Genomic DNA, 19,698 nt, shown 5'->3' with positions numbered 1-19,698 from the left:
GTAAAGAAAAACTTCTGATGCAGAAAAACATTCTGATAGCCAAAAGAGCTTAATGCTTTCTTGAGAGAATATAATGGCTTGACAAAGGTCTTGAACCATCCAAATGGATGACTACATGTCAAATATGTTTTATTTTATTTTATTTTTGGAGGCAATCAAGATTAATGATTTGCCTAGAGTCACATAGCTAGTGTCTGAGGCTGAATTTCAACTCAGACCCTCGTGACTCCAGGGTCAGTGCTCCATCTATTGTACCACTTACCTTCCCCTCCAAGATATGTTTTAAATGGGATTCATGTGCTTAGACTAAATAGACACTATGGTCCCTTCCAACTCTTGGATTCTAAGGCTCCAAAATAGCAAAATTCTTCCAAGAAGCAGAGCTCCATTTCCATGAAGCTACGGATCAAGGTCATCATCTCAAGAAAATGGGCTGCTCCAGAGAGAGCTTCCTGAAGCAACAGAGTCCAGAATTCTACAAGTAAAACTTCCCTGGAGTCTCCCACTCTCAGCAGTTATCAGAAAAACCTCCCAACCCTGCAATTCCTTCCTGCTACAAGACTCTAATCTTTTCTCCCAGTCAATGAAAGGATTAGAAAGGGTCAGCAACATTCAGGGACTCACTCCACTTCTCTCCCTCTCACTTCTCTGCCCTGGATCTGGAATCAAACCTGGATTGAAACTGCTCTCCAAGGTTGTTCTCTTAACTTTAAAACTTGAATGGTTTTTTCTAGGATCCCCTGGGATCCTCTGTCCACATCTGGCTTTTATGACACTGCTCAGTTTTGATTCCCTTTGGATGATTAATTCTGCTCAGTGTTCTTTACTGAATAAAATCATCCATCTTTCCAACACTGGGGGTATCCCTTAAAGTTGTGAACTGATCTAATCATTTTGGAAAGCAATGTGAATTATGCCCCAAGAGTTTTTAAAGTGCTTATACCCTTTGTTCCCACAATACCATCATCAGGGAAAAGGGAAAAGAATGTATATGCTCTAAAATAGTGATAGCAGCTCTCTTTGTGCTGTCAAAGAAATTGAAATTATGGGAATGTCTGTCGACTGGGAAATGGCAGAACAAACTGTGATATATGATTGTGATGGAATGTTATTGTGCTATAAGAAATGATGAGTCAATTATCTTAGAAAACCATGGATAGACTTGCACAAAATGATGAAGAGCAAAATGAGAAGAATTAAGGGAACATTGTATACAGCAACAGCAATTGTTTCTAGAAAAACTTGCTACTGAATCATTTTAACTATTATAAATATCTAACCACAAAGGACCTATGAAGAAAGATGTTATCCAGCCAATGGAGAAATAAATATATATAGAATATTTACATATACATATGCATGTATGTATGTCTAATAATAATCATGTTTGGGGGGAGAGATGAAAGTAAGGAAAAAAGGGAAAAAGTGAGAAAAAAGTTTACATAAATATACATTTTAAAGAAATAGTCTTGCCATAATAAACTTAGAGTTTTTTGTACAATCCTTTTTTAAAAAAACTATAGTTTGTTATGAAAATGCTTCTTTTATTCCATAAATTAAAAATATTTTTTTAAAAGTTCTGTTCTGCAGGAAAAGATAATGATAAATGTTGGAGGGGATGCTAGAAAACTGGAATACTAACATATTGTTAGTAGAGTTATGTACTGATCCAATCATTCTGAACAGCAATTTGGAACTATGCTCAAAGCGTTACCAAAGTGAGTTTACCTTATGATCCAGCAGTGTTTCTACTGGATTTGTATCTCAAAGAGATTATAAAAAAGGGAAAGGTACCCGCATGTGCAAAAACAGTTGTGGCAGCCCTTTTTGTAGTGGCAATTGAGTGGATGCCCATCAGTTGGGGAATGGCTGAATAAGTTATAGGATATGAATGTCATAGAATACTAATGTTCTGTAAGAAATGAGCAGCAGGATGATTTCAGAAAGGCCTGGAGAGACTGCCAGGAACTAATGCTGAGTGAAATGAGCAGAACCAGATCACTGTACACAGCAACAACAAGATTGTACAATGATTGATTCGGATGGACGTGACTCTTTTCAACAATGAGGTGAATCAGATCAATTTCTTTTTTTTGTTTTTGTTTTTTTTTTTTGTTTTTTGAATCAGATCAATTTCAATAAACACGTAATGGAGCGAGCCATCTGCAGCCATGGGGAGAACTATGGAGATTGAGGGTGGATCACAACATAGTATTTTCACTCTTTTTGTTGTTGTTTGCTTGAATTTTGTTCTCTTTCTTCTTCTTTTCCCTTTTTGATCTGATTTTTCTTGTGCAGAATGATGATTGTAGAAATATATAGAGAAGAACTGCACATGTTTAACATATATTGTATTACTTGCTGTCTAGGGTAGGGAGATGGGGGGAAGAGGAAGAAAAATTTAGAACACAAGGTTTAGCAAGAGTGAATGTTGAAAACTATTTTTGTATATATTTTGGGGAAAAAAGCTATTTTATATATGGATATAGATATAAAGTTCTGACCTGGACTCTACGCCTACTGTTATCTCTTTTTAAACAGCTCCCTTGAGTTCAATGACCTATGTGCAATCCTAATATAGCCAATCCTAATCTCCCTCCTGAATTTCAATCTGTCAACCCCCTGTTGAAGATTTCCACCTAGATATCCCATCAGTTTCTCAAATTTATTAAGTCAGAAGTTCTCTTTTCCCCCAAATCCTCCAAACCTTCCCACTTCTAGGGAAGGCACCACTATGAATGATACTGCGACTCTCACAGATTTATAGTCTCTGAATTAACCTAAATTCGTTCTTCTGCATCATCTGCCACATCCAATTAATAGTCAAGTCTTGTTGAGTCTACCACCATAATACTTTTGTTACTTCTTCCCTTCTCCTCACTAAGTCACTACCCTAATTTAAGGCCTGATCATCTCTTATCTGGACTACTGCAATACCCTTATTATTTTTCTCCCTTTAATCCTACCTCCACTCAGCTGCAAATCAATATTCTTCAGATACTTGCCACACCATGTAACTTTCCTATTGTATCTAGGATCAAATGCAAATACCTCCATTTGTCAATTTAAAACCATTATAATCTAGTTATAGCCCACCTTTCCAGACCTTCAAATTATTAATAAAAATAGTATATATCATTCTCAAAATTCACTTTCTCTATAATCTAGCCCTCTAGTTGTGTCCCAATACAAACCTAGCTTGCCATATGTTACTCTCAGATCCCTGCACTTTTTCACAGAGGGCCTCCTCTCTCTCCACCTTTCAGAATTCCAGACTCAGCTCACATGTCACTCCTATGAAAAGCCTTTTCCGATCTCTCCCATAGTGGATGCTTCTTCCCTCCAGAAATTGCCTTTTATTTAATTCTGGACATGTTATGCTTCTCCTTCCCCACCTCCATGTAAATTTCCTGAGATTGACTGATTCTTTTTACCTCTGTGTCCCAAGTTCTTAGCAGACTACTATACTTTTGAATATAGTTTAAAAAAAGAAGATGGAAAAAAAGGAAGGAAGGAAAGAAGGAAGGAAAGGAAGAAAGGAGAGAGTGAGGGGAAAAATAAAAAAGAAATGTATATACTTATACATTTAAAAATAGTAGTAAGTTGTGCATAATAGATTTGCATATTCATGTACAATTTTTTATTGTACTGTTATAAAAATACTTTTTTATTCCATTAGTTAATGAATAAGTCAAAATATAGAAGTTTGTTGAATTGACTTTAATTGAATAAGGAGTATACTCTGAGGTATACCCCTATCAGGGGTGGTGAGGTTCCCAGTGAAGTTCCCTTGGATTCAGAGTTCCAGATTCCCAGCATAAGAAACCTTATAGCTAAACATTTGTGTTGTAATAAGAGCCACTGGCATGTGGCACCCTTGCAGTTATGCGGCTTTCTTTTTCCCTACCCTGAAAAAGATCCCTCACAGTTTCTTCAATCCTTTTTTTTCTTGTCTGGATTCAGGACCAGTGGTCTCTAAGCTCTCACAGAGGTGCCATGGACGAGCTGGCAAAGTTTCTGGGGCTGCCTCCATTTCCCTACACTCTGAAATCATCTTACAATCATTGACACATCCCTGAAACAACTTCATACTCTCCCAAATAGCAGAGATACAGCAATAGGGGAAAGGGCACATTCCAGTAAAAAGGAAGGAATTGGGGACCAATTATTGTATTTGAGGGAAATCAGCCAGGGGTTGGGGGAAGCGTTCTAAAATATATCTGGGCAAACATTCAAATCACATGTAAATTTATATGCAGATACACTCCCGACCTTTCTGTTTTTTACATCTGAATGTGACTGCTGGGAAAACCATAACAGGTGTTTATTAGTCATTCAAGCTATAATGGAAAGTGCTTCCCCCTGCCCCCACCCCATGACACAGGTTCTACATCCACGTCATGGATCCCGGCCTTTTTCTGGAGCTCTGAGATCTTGTAAGGGCTCCTAAAGACTAATTCTTGGAAATGACCCTTCCCTGGGGGTGATCTGTACGCCCTGAATGAGGATCTCATTTTCTATCGCCCTTCATATTTATCACATTTTGCAGGGCCATTGGGAAAAGCCATTTAGGATCATAACAACATCTGTTAGCTGACAATAGCACTAAGCTCTCTCATCTCTCCTTTTTTTTTTTTTCCATAGGAAAGGCAGAGAGGAGACTCCTCCTCAGTGTTTCCATGACGTCATTACAATTGTTGAACAAGGCATAGTTCACGTATCAGTTCTATCAGCCATTATCTTCTCACCTAAAGGACGTATTCACGTTCCTGACATTCAACTGCCCTTAGAAAGAATTTCACAACTTCAGGGTAACCCCTCCTATTATTCCCTCAGTGAAACCTGAAGAGCACAGTGCCAGACCAGCACATAGTAGGACATATAATAGGCACTTAATAAATGCTTACTGATTAATCTATTGAAAAGAATCTATCCATCTAAATAAACTTGTCTGTTCCTCCTTAATTCTCATATTTCTCTTTACAAAAAAAAAAAAAAACACTCTCAATAAATTGAATGGCTAATGCCCTGAGCTGCTCTATTAGCCTCAGAGCTGCAGGGTAGGCTGCTGGGAGGGAGGTAAGATGCTAAGAGAGCACAAAGTGGGGAGAGGAAAGGAAAGAGAAGGAAGGAAAAGAAAAGTGACCCAAAATGACAGAATGTCATGGGCTTGTTTATTTAAAGAAAGAAAAATGATCTCAATCCCTGCAGACAGGAACTCCATGTGATGAGTACAACACGGGCACATGATGCAGAGAACGCCAGCTTCCTAAATAATTCCTTCGACTAATACCATTTAACTAGGAGCCAAGGGTAGGATGGCTCCTGGGGCGGCCAATCGCTGACTATCACCAGGCAACTCTTTTATAAACTGCTTTTTTTAACCACTCGGGAAAATAAATAAATAAATAGACCCACCATTTTATTTCCTGGCAGCAGGGGGGATAGCAACAAGGTCTATTTTCTCTTCATCGGGCCAAGAATTCCACGCCAGCCTGGCACCTGTGTGCCAGAGTCTCAGCTCTACTGGACAGCCTGTCATGGAGCTGGCTAACGTGAATGATGCGACAAGGGCAGGGAAAACGGGGCAGTTAGAAGGCAGGAGTGACCACAGGCGGGGAACTACTCGAGATCCACATTTCCATCGGCAATCGTGGACACATGGAAAGGAAACGGGGCTCTAGTCTACAAATAAGAGGTGAAATATTTAAGAAGTCAAGAGGCGGGGCTCTAGGATACCTAAATTTGGGGTTACCATAAGGGAAACCTTAAATTCAATAGGGCAACCCCCAAATCTAGGAAATCATTAGGACATTTTCTAGAATCACAATGGGGATATATCACATACATGAGGAAATACACAATACAAGATAGTAAAAAAAACTTTTATTTTCTATTTCAGTGAACATAAGTTCACTAAGGGGATATAGCATGTACATGATGAGGAAATACACAATATAAGATGGAAAATGAAAGTTTCTGACCTGATAGAACTTATGTTCACTGAGGAGGTAACATGTACACAATGAGGAAATATACAATTCAAGATAGAAAATTTAAAAAAAAAAATACAAGATAGAAAAAAAACTTTTATTTTCTATTTCAGTGAACATTAAGTTTACTAAGGGGATATAGCATGTACATGATGAGGAAATACACAATACAAGATAGAAAATGAAAGTCTCCAACCTGATAGAACTTATCTTTACTGAGGGGATAAAACATGTACATGATGAGGAAACACACAATACATACAAAGTCTGTTCAATGGTAAGCTCTTTGAGGACAGAAAATGTCTGTTGCCACTTTTTGTATCCCCAGTGCTTAGCACAATACCTGGTACACAGCAGATGCTTAATAAATGTTTACTGATTGATTTCAATGGGTAAGGAAATAGATTATAAAAAGACAGTTTAGATCTCTCTAAAGATGCCGTTAACACAGGTGGAAAAGAAAAACGTGTTCTGAAGCTTGTTCTAAGGGTTTTGTTCTTTTCAAAAGGGAAGGTAGAAGAGGAAATAAATGTTCATTGAAAAATAAATTTTAAGTAGATTGTTGATTCCCTTTTAAAGACAGCAGAGGGTTAGATCCAATTATGAATCTGTCCTTCTCCAAGAGAGAAGACAACTTCATCCTAGGAGTAGCCAGTTACTGGAGACTTAATTAGATTACTCTTCTCAACAAGGTGAAAAGGAGTAGTTTCACAATCCTGGGCAAAGCAAAGTCCATATAGAAGAAATGCTCATTAGCTGGTAATCTCATCAGATCTCACACAAAGCCTTCCTGCCCCCATGACTGAGGAACTCATGTGATCCAATCCCTAAATTCAAGTCAGTGAAGTTTATACATTGTGTTTGCTGTTCATTCTGCATCATTTTATGGAAGGCTTTCTATATGTATTCATGTCTATCACATTTTATTCAGAGAATCCCCTTCTATAATGTCCATAAACCACAATTTGTTCAGCAATTCCCTATTGTTATACATGTAGCTTCTGTCCAGTTTTGCTATTATGAATTTTTTTTTTTTCTTTTTTTTTTGCATAGCAAGATGATACTGTAAAGATGTTAGAGAAGGGAGATATGTTACTTTGGAAAAGCAAAGTGACATATAACGGAGAAGATCCTGGAGAATCAGGACTCACTCATATTCCACCTCAGATACTATGTGTAACCCCGGACAAGTCACAGGTTATCCTCTCTCTCCTTTAGGTTTTGCTCGTCTGGAAAATGAATCGAGAATCTGTAAAATCCATTCCAGATCTAGACTAATGAACTTATGATTAAACGAGCATCAGCTGGTAAATCAGAGTTGACTTAATCTGAATCTTTCTGGTTATGTGAGAGTTTGAATAATTTTTCAGGTTTATTGATAAAATGATGTTTTTTTAAGAATAATCTTAGAAAAATACGAATCAAGAGAATTTGTATGTTGCAACAATAATGTAATAAAAATATTGAACAACTTTCAGTGAACAAGTCATTTTGACTATTATAAATGCATATGAAGGAAGACGCTATCTACATCCAGGAAAAAAAAAACAATAAATAGATGTATAGAATGATTTTACATATAGATACCTACTTATGTTTAATGGTAGCCATCTCTAGGTGGTTGGAATGGGGAGGGAAGAAAAAAGGAAATCTACATGATAACAGATATATATGTAAAAGGAATGGCAAATTGTATGTCATAGGTTTGCAGTTTCATGTAGAATCATCTTTTTTTATTATGTTATGTTATGAAAATGCTTGTTATACAGCAAGGTGATTCAGACCAGTTCCAACGGTCTTGTGATGGAGAGAACCATCTGCATACAGAGAGAGGACTATGGGAACTGAGTGTGGATTACAATACAGTATTTTCACTTTTTTTAAAATTGTTGTTTGCTTGCATTTTGTTTTTTTTCCTGTTTTTTTTTTCTTTTTGATCTGATCTTTCTTGTGCAGAATGATAATTATGGAAATATGTATAGAAAACTGCACCTGTTTAATTTATATTGGATCACTTGTTATCTAGAGGAGGGGGTTGGGGGGGGAAGGGAAGGATAAAAAATTTGGAACACAAAATTTTGCAAAAGTGATTGTTGAAAATTATCTTTGCATAGGTTTTGAAAAGAAATAGCTTTAATCAAAAAAAAAAAAAAAGGAAATGCTTGTTTTATTCCATAAATTAAAAATTAAATAAATTTAAATTTAAAAAAAATTTCATGTCCTTAAATAAACTATCTCCTGGGGAATAGCTCTTACCTATTTCGGTTTTCACAGTTCTCCATTAGGTTCTATCTTGTTTGCCCAAATCCTCTTCCCACCATTTTGTAAGGTTGAGATTCTTAGTGTGCTCCACAGAAACCAGACTAATCTCCAACTTTCCCTCTTACTTAGAATATCTTCCCCATCTATCCAAATTCAACTTCTCTTCAAGACCCATCTGAAGACCACTTTTCCATAAGGCCCTCCCTCTTTTCCTATCTTCTCTAAAAACTTATAGTTCTTAGAGTCAACATAACTCAAATGTTTTTATGTTGTCAGATATTTTCCTCTCATTTTTCATATAGTTCTATATCTCAAATTAAACTGTCAGCTGTTTGAAAGAAAATAGAAATATGGATTTGGAGCCAGAAGGGACTTTAGAAATTATCTATTCCAATCCTCTCATTATTTTATAGAAAAGTAGGCTGAAGCCCAGAAAAGTGCCCAGAAAGTAAGTGGCAAAGTCTTTGAGATTCCAGATCCCATTGTTCTTTTCACTGTATCACATTCTATCTCAGGGTAAGACTCTAATTTACAGTCCTAGTACATATATTAATAGCATACTCTGTAGAGCAAAAACCAATGTACATATATTAATAGCATATTCTGTGGAGCAAAAACCAAAATGGGGTTTGGAAGCCAAAAGCTGATATGGACCCATAAGGCTTCAGTATAATGTTATCTCTATGAGAAGGACTACAGTAAAAATCCTGTGAGGTACAAGTAAAACCCATCTAATATTTATTCATTTTACAAAAACACAACATAAAAAATTTACAATAAAACATAACTAGAGAGAACAGTTAGTTTTATAGGAACCACAACCTAAATGTTATATGGGCAATTAAATTGTTGAATAGTGTTATGGCAAGATTGTAATTTCATATTTGATTTTAGTCACAATGTTAATAATATGTTTTAGAAATGACAATCTTTGGTCATGGTGTACTTGACTAGACTAGAAGCTCTTTAAAGGCAGGGACCATGACTAGTAGAAGGTCATCTCCAATGGTCCAGATATCTATCTTGCTACTGTACCCAGAAGGGAAACTGATGACTTTGCACGGTCTTCCCTCACTTAACTCACTCCCTCACTTCAATTTAATCCACTTGCAGTTTAATCCAAGGCATGACCTGCCTGCTATCATGACCCCCTTCAAGAACAAAGAACAAAACAACCATGACTGATATCAGTTTATCTGGCTGCATTCCACATAGGAGACACTTATGAAATAATAAAATCTATATTCAGTTATCAGGTACAATTTTGGACTTGGGGGTCAAATCTATTTCTAGGTATAATTTTGAGCTTCTCACTTGTAGAAGTGCATGAAGGATTTAACAGAACTATTCCACATGTTTGTTTATTCAATGATTCAATTCATAGCAGACACTTGTGAAATAATAAAATCTATATTCAATTATCAGGTATAATTTTGGACTTTGGGGTCAAATCTTTACTAGCTCAAATCTACTAAGCATAATTTTGAGCTTTTCACTGGAGTAGTACATGAAGAATTTAATAGAACTACTCCCCGGGGTTTACTGAATAGTTCAATTAAATAAACATTTACTAAGTACCTACTATGTGCTAGCTAGTGTGCTAAGTGCTTGTCTAAAATATCATCATCACATTTTTAAAATTATAACTCTTCTCAATAAATTTAGAGTTATAGCTACAGAAGGTATTTCTTAATCATAATTTACAGCTAAAAGTAAATTTCCAATTACTGAAATGGAAAACTATTTGGTCCAATCTACTCATTTCAGACTGTTTCTTTAATATTCTCAAATACTAATGACCCATCAAAACAAAAATTTACCAAATAAAACTTTAAGAAAAAGTCCTCTAATGCTGACTAGAGGAAAAAATAACTTCCAGTTGATGAAGAAGTTTAAGATTTTTAAAAGGAAAAAAAATGCAATTAAGTCCTTCTACTCTTCTCTTTTTTTCATTTTGTCTTCTGGGAAAATTGTCTCTACATAGATTCATAATGGATTACTTGGAGAAAACAGTATGTTTAAAGGTTAAGCAATTGAAAGGGGAAAAATTCTGCATAGAATTTGATATGATATTCAAGTAGGTCAGGAAGGTTCTAATTGAAGCAGTTAATGGAGTACTTATTAAGGATCTGTTACATGCTAGGCAACTTATTGCTCATCCTTCACTTCCAAGAGGGCCAATGACATCATAAGGTGATATCTTGACTTCCAAGAAAATTGGACTAAGTTGCACAAAGTCATCAGCTGGCGATGGCCCAGGATAGATGACTTTGGGGTCTTCGGTGACTGACCAAGCTCTAAGCACTCCACAGAGACTGCTTCGGCTGCCTTCATCACTGTCTGAAAATCTGGGCAGCACACTAAAAAGCAGAGACATCACCTGACTGACTAAGGTCATGGAGTCAAAGTTTTGGTTTTTCCAGTAGCAATGGATGGATGTCAAAGTTGAACTGTAAGGAGAGCTGAGCGTGCAGAATTGACATTTCCAAAATGTGTGCTGGAGAAGACTTTTGAGAGTCCCTTGGACCATAAGGAGATCAAATCAGTCAATATTTAAAGAAATTATTTCCCACAATTCACTTAGAAGATCAAATACTGAAGCTGAAACTGAAATACTTTGGTTACATAGTGAAAAAATGTGACTTATTGGAAAAGACCTTGATGTTGGGAAAGATTGAAGGCAAAAGGAGAAGGGAATGGATAGATCAGATCACAGAAACAATGAAGATGAACTTGATCAGATTTCTTCAAGATAGTAGAAGAGAGGCAGCTAGATGGTGCAGTGGATAGAGTACAGGACCTGAAGTCTGGAAGACCTGAGTTCAAATCTGGTCTCAGACACTCAACACTTCCTATCTTTGTGACCCTGGACAAGTCACTTAAATCCAATTGCAGAAAGGTTAAGAAAGGAAAGAAGGACAGAAAAAAGGAAAGAAAGAAGGAAAGAAAGATTGGTTATGTAGCAAGATACAAAGTGATGAGAGTTGTGTAACCCAACCACTCCACTGGTACCATCAAGATACCAGTAAAAACCAAGAATTCCCATGGCTGCTGTGGCCATCTCTCTTCAGAGAATTCAGGGAAGTATGTGGGAAAGAATCTAAAGGGATGGACAGTCATGGATATGTTTTAATCTAAGTAAGCTATTGAAGCAAATGCCCATAGCAAGGTCATGAATCCTTTTGAGTCTGTTCTCATGGACACAGGAGAGAAAGAAAATGTTATCCTTTTTCTAAGACCATTCTAGAAAATTGCTATCTTTAGGTGAGACAAAGTCCCTGTCAAGATTTTCCTTTAGTATGCTACCCTCGATATATGATTTCATCTTGATTTTTCCCCCATCCTGTAGTGCAAAAACTACTGAGACAGGATTCACTACAAGAGCAAATTTTGCTCTCAGTATCACAGTCATGGAATTTTACCACAGCCAAAGTGAACTGAATATCCTTCCTCACACACAAACCTTCCAACTGGATCACTCATTTTTTTCCTCTAAACATTTTTCTATTTGACAGCTCTTTCCTATGTCATTGTGGGGGAAGGAGAAAGGTGTGGACAGTGAAATTGTCCTTCTCAGATACTTAAAAAGTTTTGTTTATGGGTTTTTTTTTTGTTAGTTTTGTCCTTTAACATTACCTCTAGCTATAAGCCCCACAGATATATTTTTCCACTGCGAACATATTGATCAATATTTCCAATGATCTGTGATTTCATGGGGGTAAGATAGTTTCATTAACCACACAAATCCTACTCTCTCTTGTAGTTTCTTCAGTTTTTACAGCCAAAAACAATCTGGTACCTAGTGACCAAGTTTCTCATGATGTGCCCCTGTAACATAATCTGAGCAGGTCCAGATCCTATGGTAGCAAGTGCAGTCTACCAGCAAGGTAGACTTTTGAAGCCTGCCCTAGAACAGTTTAGTTCCATTAACATGGAACTAGCATCGGACAATGAAGCATCAGAAGAAATATATTTTGTACCATCCTGGGCCTTGAGAAGCTCTCAGGAATACTCTCAGAAAACAATTTAAGTGTAAGAGAAAATATGATTAAATATCAAAATATGTAACAGATTATTATAAGTACTATATGAATTCAGAAAAGAGAAAGCAATATTGGCTATAATATCAGCAAAGATTTCAGAGAGGTAGTCATTTCATAGGATATCTATACTTTTACCAAAAAAAAAGCTTATAAAATGAATCAGTCAGCTAGTACAGCAGAAAGAATGCTGGGCCTGAAGCCAAAAAGACTAATATTCCTAAGTTCAAATCTGGTTTCAGACACTTATTAGCTGTGTGACCTTGCATAAGCCATTTAACCCTATTTACCTCTATAAAATGAGCTAAAGAAATGGCAAACCACTCTAATATCTTTGCCAAGAAAAGCCCCAATGGAATCACAAAGAATTGGACAATGAGCATGAACTGCTCAACTTTTAACATAAAATTTCATTTCCCCACTTTAATTTTTCCCTCTCCCTATCAGCAGAGGAACAGAAACAAAGGGACTGAAATAGGGGAACTGGTAAGAGAAGGCACAAGTAATTCATATGCCAAGGTTTCACCTTTGAAGCTTCGGGTACAAGCAAGGGCACTGGTGGAATTCCAAGTTTTAGCAGACAACAAATAATAACAATAATTGGCAATAGTTGGCTCTTGCCAACTTACAAAATGGTTTACATATATTATCTCCTATCACTGGACCCTTAAACAATGTGCCTTCTCTTATTCCAAGTTCTTTATATCAGACATCCTCAACATTTGATTTGTTTCTTAACTTCCTTCTGAAGGCCATTCTGACATCACTGACACAACTGAATAGGGCCTGCCTTCCATATCTGTCAATAAAACTGAAGGCAGATGAATGAGACTGCCTCATCTCTCCTTGGAAATGGGAATGATATCCTTTTGAAAATGGAGATCTTGCACCACCGATCTACACAGGTATTTAGTTAGCATCCAGAGGGGCTTTTACTGCACACAGCAAAATACCATCATATTGTTAAATGTGTCATTTAGGCTTATCCCCACAGTAAGCACCCAATGTTGTTCTTCTGCCCCCACTCACCCTCCTCTTCAATTCCCATCATTTAAACCACTTATTTGAGAATCAGCAGCTACCAAAAACTGGAAACAAATAGAAGCTCATTCGTTAGGAAATACTGAACCACTCATGCTATATGAAATGTCGAGGAATATTACTTCCTCAGAAACAGCAAACATGGTGAATTTAAAAAAAAAACAGTTATGTAAATTGAGAGAACAGAGGAAGAAAAAGCAAAGGAATCACGTCCACATTGACTAGAATTATGGAAATAACAAAAACGTGAAAAGGCGACTCATTCTGACGAACTACAGGTTCAGAAGTAGGGGACAAGAAGGGAATGGACCGGCGCACAGCGTCAGATGCTATTAGTTGTTCCAAGGAAAGGTTCCACTGGGAAGCAAGGGTTAGGGACACATCAAGCAATGATCGATATAAAAGCCATAGGTGACGAGAAAGCTTCTTTCCTTATAATTCTGTGGCTCCGATCACCACCTGACAATGCACCTCCAGAGGGGCCAGAAGCTCGGGTCCTCGCCTTGTCCCACCTGATGTCCCACCAGATGTCTGGGATGGCAGCTCCATGATGTTCAGCGGGCCAACTGGCGGCGGAGCCAGCAGCACCAAGCCCAACCCTGCCCTGTCCGCCGCGAATGGCTCGGCCCATCTGGACTTCTTTGGCCCATTAATCAGGCTCGGGGAAGACTCCTAGGCAAGAAGTACCAGTCCCACCTCCCCTCCCAAAGAGGGGGACCTCCAGGTTTCCAGTCACGTGACTGCCCAGGAGAATAGCCGCCTGAGTATACAAACAGCTCAGACTATTTAAATGTCATTGTAAGAAAGATGGTTTATAGCTGATTTGCATAGCTATTCACAGATCCCCACTTCCTCTATTTATCTAGCCAGAAAGGTTTTATTCTTATCCCTGGGCAGTCCGAAGGCTACAGAACTGAAATCTTGATCATCACTGAGAGTTAGTTATAAAAGTCCTCAAAAGCCTACTGATGTAAAGAATTAGAATGAATGACAAATGACACACATGGTTCCAGCCCTTACATCAGTCATTTAATACTTTACTGATCACTAAATGCCGGATTATCTCAAAGGTTAGACACATACAAGCATTACTTCATTGCCAAGTAACATTAAAAATTCAATCTCGGAGAGTTAAAGAGGCCTACTAATTTGGTTGCTCCTACCCACCCTCCAAAAACACACACACTCTAATCTCAGTCTCTCTTTCCTCCCTTTCTTTCCGTCCATGTTTCTACCTGCCTCTGCCTCTGCCTATGTGTCTGTCTCTATCTCTCTTCCATCTCTCTCTTTCTCTATCTCTATTTCTTTGTCTCTCTCTCTCTCTCCCCCCTCTCTTCTCTTTCTCTCTGTCTCTTTCTCCCTCCATCTCCCTCTCTCTCCCTCCATCCCCACTCTCTTAGAGAAAAGAAAGTAATCTTGCTTGGGATAAGGGGTGGAGTGAGATTAGGGAATGATCAAACCAAGTGTTCACTTCAGGGACTAATTTCTCCACCCACAAGAAAATTGAATTGGGTCACAAACAAACCTCCTAAGGATAAAAGTTAAAAAAAAAAAAAAAAAAAAAAGTTTAAAAGTTGGAGAAAGTGTTCACACCCATGTTAACAGAGCCCTGTCTCTACCCAAACCCCAGCAGCCCAGAGCAGAATCACAAACACGAAACCAAGTTGAGATTATGAAACATAAAGCCCTGGTTCTGAAGTCTAAGAGGACATGAGTTCAAATCCCATTCTGATAATAAAAGAGATATAATCTTGGCCAAATCATTTAAACTCTCTGAAGTTTCAATTTCATTATCTGTAAATCTGTAAATTAATAGGTAGGACTATTGAAAAAAATGGAGGAAGGGGATCACATTCCTAATATAAACCAATTCTAATCTAAAGAATGAAGCTCAGGGGCATTCCCTTAGCAACAAATGATACAGATTTCAAATTCACTAAAGTTCCTCTGAGTCTTGGGCCAAAAACATTCACGTATATCATCATTTCTATTGTTTATCATTGTTTAATATAGAATGCACCAAGTGCATACAACATAATCTATTACAGGTTAAGTTTATATATTTATATGTGTGTCTGAATGCTTTAATATACAGTAATATATATTGTATGAATTTACATGACTAAGATTTCCCTCTAATCCAAAAATAGCATTGTTTTAATAATATGTAACTTACTGAAAAATTACTCATGCATATGTCTTGTAAACAAAAAGCTATAATAATAAAAAAAAATAATATGCAGGTTATAACTTCCTTTCTATCTAACCTTCCTTTGTAGTTGAGATGATGTCATTGAAATTTCAATTTATGTTTCTACCCTAAAACCTAGGGTTTCTAACATATTTTCTTTCCAATTTAACCGAAACTGGGGAGGTGTGGAGAAAGGGCTGGAGAAATGATCGCAGATCCTAACCAAGGTCAATGTTGACTGATCTGCCTTTTTTTGAGGGGCCTTTCTCCTCCAGTCTCCTAAGCCATAGTAAAATATTCAACCTGCTCCCAGAGCTATTAAAAGTTGCTGGAAGTGTCGCTGAGCAACACTATCTGTACCCACATCAACCTCGCCTATTCTAAGTCTGCCTCCCATTCGGAATCCAGCCTTTGCCAGGGGTGGTAAAAGATAGCCCAGAGTTCCATTGCCAGGTTTCCTGCCCGGTAAAGTATTCCTCAAAGAGGCAGGAGAACACAGCCGGAGAGAGTCCTCATTAACGACTTTATCTCTACTGGAACTTCTTCCCTGGGCTAGGTTTTGTTTTTTTTTTTTTTAAGTGTCAGTGTTAAGAATGAATATTCCCTAGCCAACATATACAAAGAGGAGGAGGCGAAAATCAAAACACTGTTTATTATTAACCTATTGCACATAGGGAAGTATTCTTAGGAAGTGGTGAAATTCCTGTCCAGTGACAGGCTGTGGGAACCTCTCCCCGAGAGAACCCCGTAAAAACAAAGCCGTAATAATGAGGATGTAGCAGGAGAACAATGCAGCTAGCTACCGGAGGAGATGAGATTGTCTGAAGATAACAATACCCACAGGAGTTACTCTAGCAGCTATATTACTATATTAGCCTAGGAAGCTTTGTTCAAAGGGCAGGGCTCTCCCAAACCATCTGTTGGGGCTCTGGGATTCATACTGGTTTGCAGACTCAGCATTAACATTTCAAGGTGGTCAACCACTACAGACTAACTAAGGCAGATGCTTAATTTCCCCCTCCCCTAGTAGCTTATGATACCCTTGTGAAGGGAAGATACCCTTTCAATGAAATGGAGATGCTGTAAATGAAAGGAGATATGCTCTCTTAATAATGTACGCAGGGTTCAAAAGGAAAGTCCCATACAAGTCCCACACTCGGGTATGGTGCATTTACAAAGTCTTCAGCCTATAAATACGTCCAGCTTTAGTTTTCCTATTTTAGTGGTGGACATAAATACGCAGAAGACAAAGGAAAACACGGAAGCAGCCATGGACGGTTCTCCTGAGGAGCTAATGTATATAGTCAAAGGAAATGTGACAAAATTAAGTTTTCCCCATTCTGTGTTCCCTCCTTGCCGGGGAGTTTTTCCCTTTTTAGTGGTCATAAATATACAGAAGATCAAGGAAAATATGGAAGCAGCCATGGATGATTCTCCTGAGGAGCTTATGTATGTATATAGTCAAAGGAAATATGACAAAATCAAGTTTTCTCTCTGCTCCGGAACAACAAACATTCATTGAGGAACCAGAGCAAAATCTGATAATTATCTGCTTCGTGATATTACTCACACTTAAAAGGCAGCTGTACCAGTTTTATTTCTATGTAAAGAAACATGGTTCAAACCATTTACCACAACGATGCCATGGTTACACTAAAAAGGGTGTTCTTGCCCCAACTTAAGGATGTTTTTTTAAACCTAGGAAATTAAATAATTTCAATGAAAGCATCTGGACACTTTGGCCAGATGTCTACAACCTAGTTATTACAGGTGCTTCGCATGTGTTTCCAACAAATGTGGTGGCCACCATTGCCAGTAGTAAGAATGTATCTCCAAACATGAATTTTATTTAGTTGAAAATGAGAGAGAGGCAGAGATGGGGGAGGGGGCAGAGAGAGAGAAGCCACATAAAAGCCTTTGGTACTGGATTTTCTCTTCTCTTCCCTCTCTCCAAGAATTGAGAATGCTAGCATTGTTTGGGATAAATGCTTTGGTCTTCTAGCAATTAAAAAAAAAAAAGATGCTAGAAATTACCCATAATGAATATTAATCCATTAAAAAAAAACTGCTTCTAAAGTCAATTGGGTATAAATTAAGCCTCTTGAGGGCAGGCAAGTACTGCCCCTCTTCAGTATTTGCTGCATTTTCTGTGCCTACAATATAGAAGGCTGTTAATAAATGCTTATATATTGATAGGAATCAAAATAAAAGTGGAGGGGTAGTTAGATGGCACAGTGGATGGAGCATTGGCCCAGATGCAGCCTTCCTATCTGTGTGACCCTGGGCAAGTCACTTAACCCCAATTGCCTCAAGGGAAAAAAAAAAGTGGAGAAATTTATGTGAAAGAATAAAGGTTTAATTGGACATAGCTGTGAAGCGCCTGCATTCTAAATGTCTGTGGGTCCAACAAGCCTTTGGCTAGTTGGGAGTATACAGAGTCCCCCGCACAATGGTAATATACTGGGACACCACCATATGTGTGTGCGGGTTCCCACAGAAGGAAGGTTAACGAGCTGGAACTCTGAAATGCTTAATCACTGCTTGAACTCCAATCACTGACAACTGAGAACTGTGGCGTCCACCTCATATTAACCAATTAAGGGAAGCAGCATCGCCAACAATCGTGCAAAGTCTTTAAAAAAAGAAAGACCAAAATAAATAATAAATAAATACCCAATTAGTTTTACCGTCCCCGAAGTTGTAAAAATAATAGTAGTAAATAATTATAGGAGCTCCAGGAGAGAAGAGCCTCCTTTTCTTTTTCTCTCCCAAAGGGGTTTAGGGATCCCCTTGCATATGCTCTGAAAGGGCTATTTCAGGCATTTCTCTCCTGACTCTCCCCGTGAATCAGAATAACCCGATTCATGTGGGTCACAGCGTCCTAGATTAGGAACCAGTGGTTCTCCGGATCGTCCCGGCCTAGCACCTCGGTCATTAAGAAGCGAAAAACTGACAATCGCCCCAACGTTATGGATTCTCGCCACCACTAGGAAGATTGCACCTCCGGTGACACAGGGGAAAGAGGGCGCTCCAAACCGCCTGCCAAGGGAACCGCTTTCCTTTCGCTCCCTGGGGGCTGCAGGTAGCCCGCTGCTCTATCCGAGCCCTTCCCGGTCCTTGGCCCCTCGCTTTTGGTCCCTGCGATGTACAAAGGCTTCAATAGTTGGGGACGTCTCTGTTCTGGCCGCCCACCCCGGGGTCCCCAGCACGGAGTCAGCCTCTTGCTGTAGACTAGAGAGAAGGGGAGGCAGATTCGGGAAATCTTGCTGGATCTCTGGAAATCTGGGTGGCGATCGGCCAAGAGCTCCAAGGAGAGGGATGTGCAGGGATGGGGAATCTGTGGCTCCCGTCCCCCTGCAGCGCTTTCTGCGGGGCGCAGGGAAGGGACCGGCTCAGGGCACCGAAAGCTGCCCGGGCTGAGATTTCCAGAGCCGGAGAGAGTCCGGGTCCCCCCTCCGCCCCCACTAAGCCCGCTACAATTACAGCCCCCCCCCCCACGCCATTCAGGTGCCCTTCCGCAGAGGACTCCCCCTGCCAACGTGCCAGCGAAGTGGCTGCGCGGGCGCTTCAGGCGACCGGGAGCCGCCAGGGCTGATGTCCGGCTCGGGTCCGGCCGGCCAGCAAGGGCGGGCACCTACCTCGATCCACTTCTGCGCCTCGTGGAAGGCGGGCTCCGGAGGAGGCTCGGGCTGCAGCTCTTCCAGACCCAAGGCAAGGCTAGCCATTTGCAAACGCCCCCGGTCCTCCGCAGCCTCGGCCGCCGCGGGAGCTGGGTGAATGGACGCCGGCCTCGTTCCGCGCCCCCCTTCCCTCCCTCTCCTTCCCGGGGCAGGTCCTAGCAGGCTGCAGGGAGAGGTTAGAGGCCGCCACGGCCGCCGCCGCCACCGCCACCGCCACCGCCGCCGGCCGTCTGCCAAGAACGCCCCGGGAGACCGGGCGAAGGGGCGGGGGCGGCCTGGGGGAGGGGAGGGCACACGCTGCTGCAGCGGCCCTTCCCAGCGCCGGCTGCACTCCGCGGGGGTGAGCGGGGTCCCCGCGGGGAGGCAGCGACGCAGCTCGCGCTCCCCACCTTCTCTCGCTCCTCCTCCTCCTCCCCCTCCTCCCCCGCCGCCTAAAAATAAACAAGCGGCGCTACTGCGGTGCCCACCCCCGGACCTCCTCTCCTCCTCCT

At 39.8% G+C, this 19,698-nt stretch overlaps 1 protein-coding gene across 5 annotated transcripts in view; it reads right to left on the bottom strand.

The window, feature by feature from the left end:
* LIMCH1 (LIM and calponin homology domains 1) overlaps positions 1-19,341 on the bottom strand; it is a 334,515-nt gene extending 315,174 nt beyond the window's left edge. For all 5 annotated transcript variants that reach the window (XM_051965619.1, XM_051965620.1, XM_051965622.1 and 2 more), the window contains exon 1: positions 19,166-19,341. In XM_051965619.1, the coding sequence (XP_051821579.1) occupies positions 19,166-19,252 (87 nt within the window). In that variant the 5' untranslated portion in view covers positions 19,253-19,341. The remainder of the gene's footprint in view (positions 1-19,165) is intronic.
* Positions 19,342-19,698: the final 357 nt, after the last annotated feature.

The sequence above is a fragment of the Antechinus flavipes genome, chromosome 6, assembly GCF_016432865.1.
Source record: "Antechinus flavipes isolate AdamAnt ecotype Samford, QLD, Australia chromosome 6, AdamAnt_v2, whole genome shotgun sequence".
In the NCBI taxonomy this organism is placed as follows: Eukaryota; Metazoa; Chordata; class Mammalia; order Dasyuromorphia; family Dasyuridae; genus Antechinus; species Antechinus flavipes.
The sequence above is the reverse complement of the archived record's forward strand: the minus strand, read 5'-3'. Positions and strand labels throughout refer to the sequence as shown.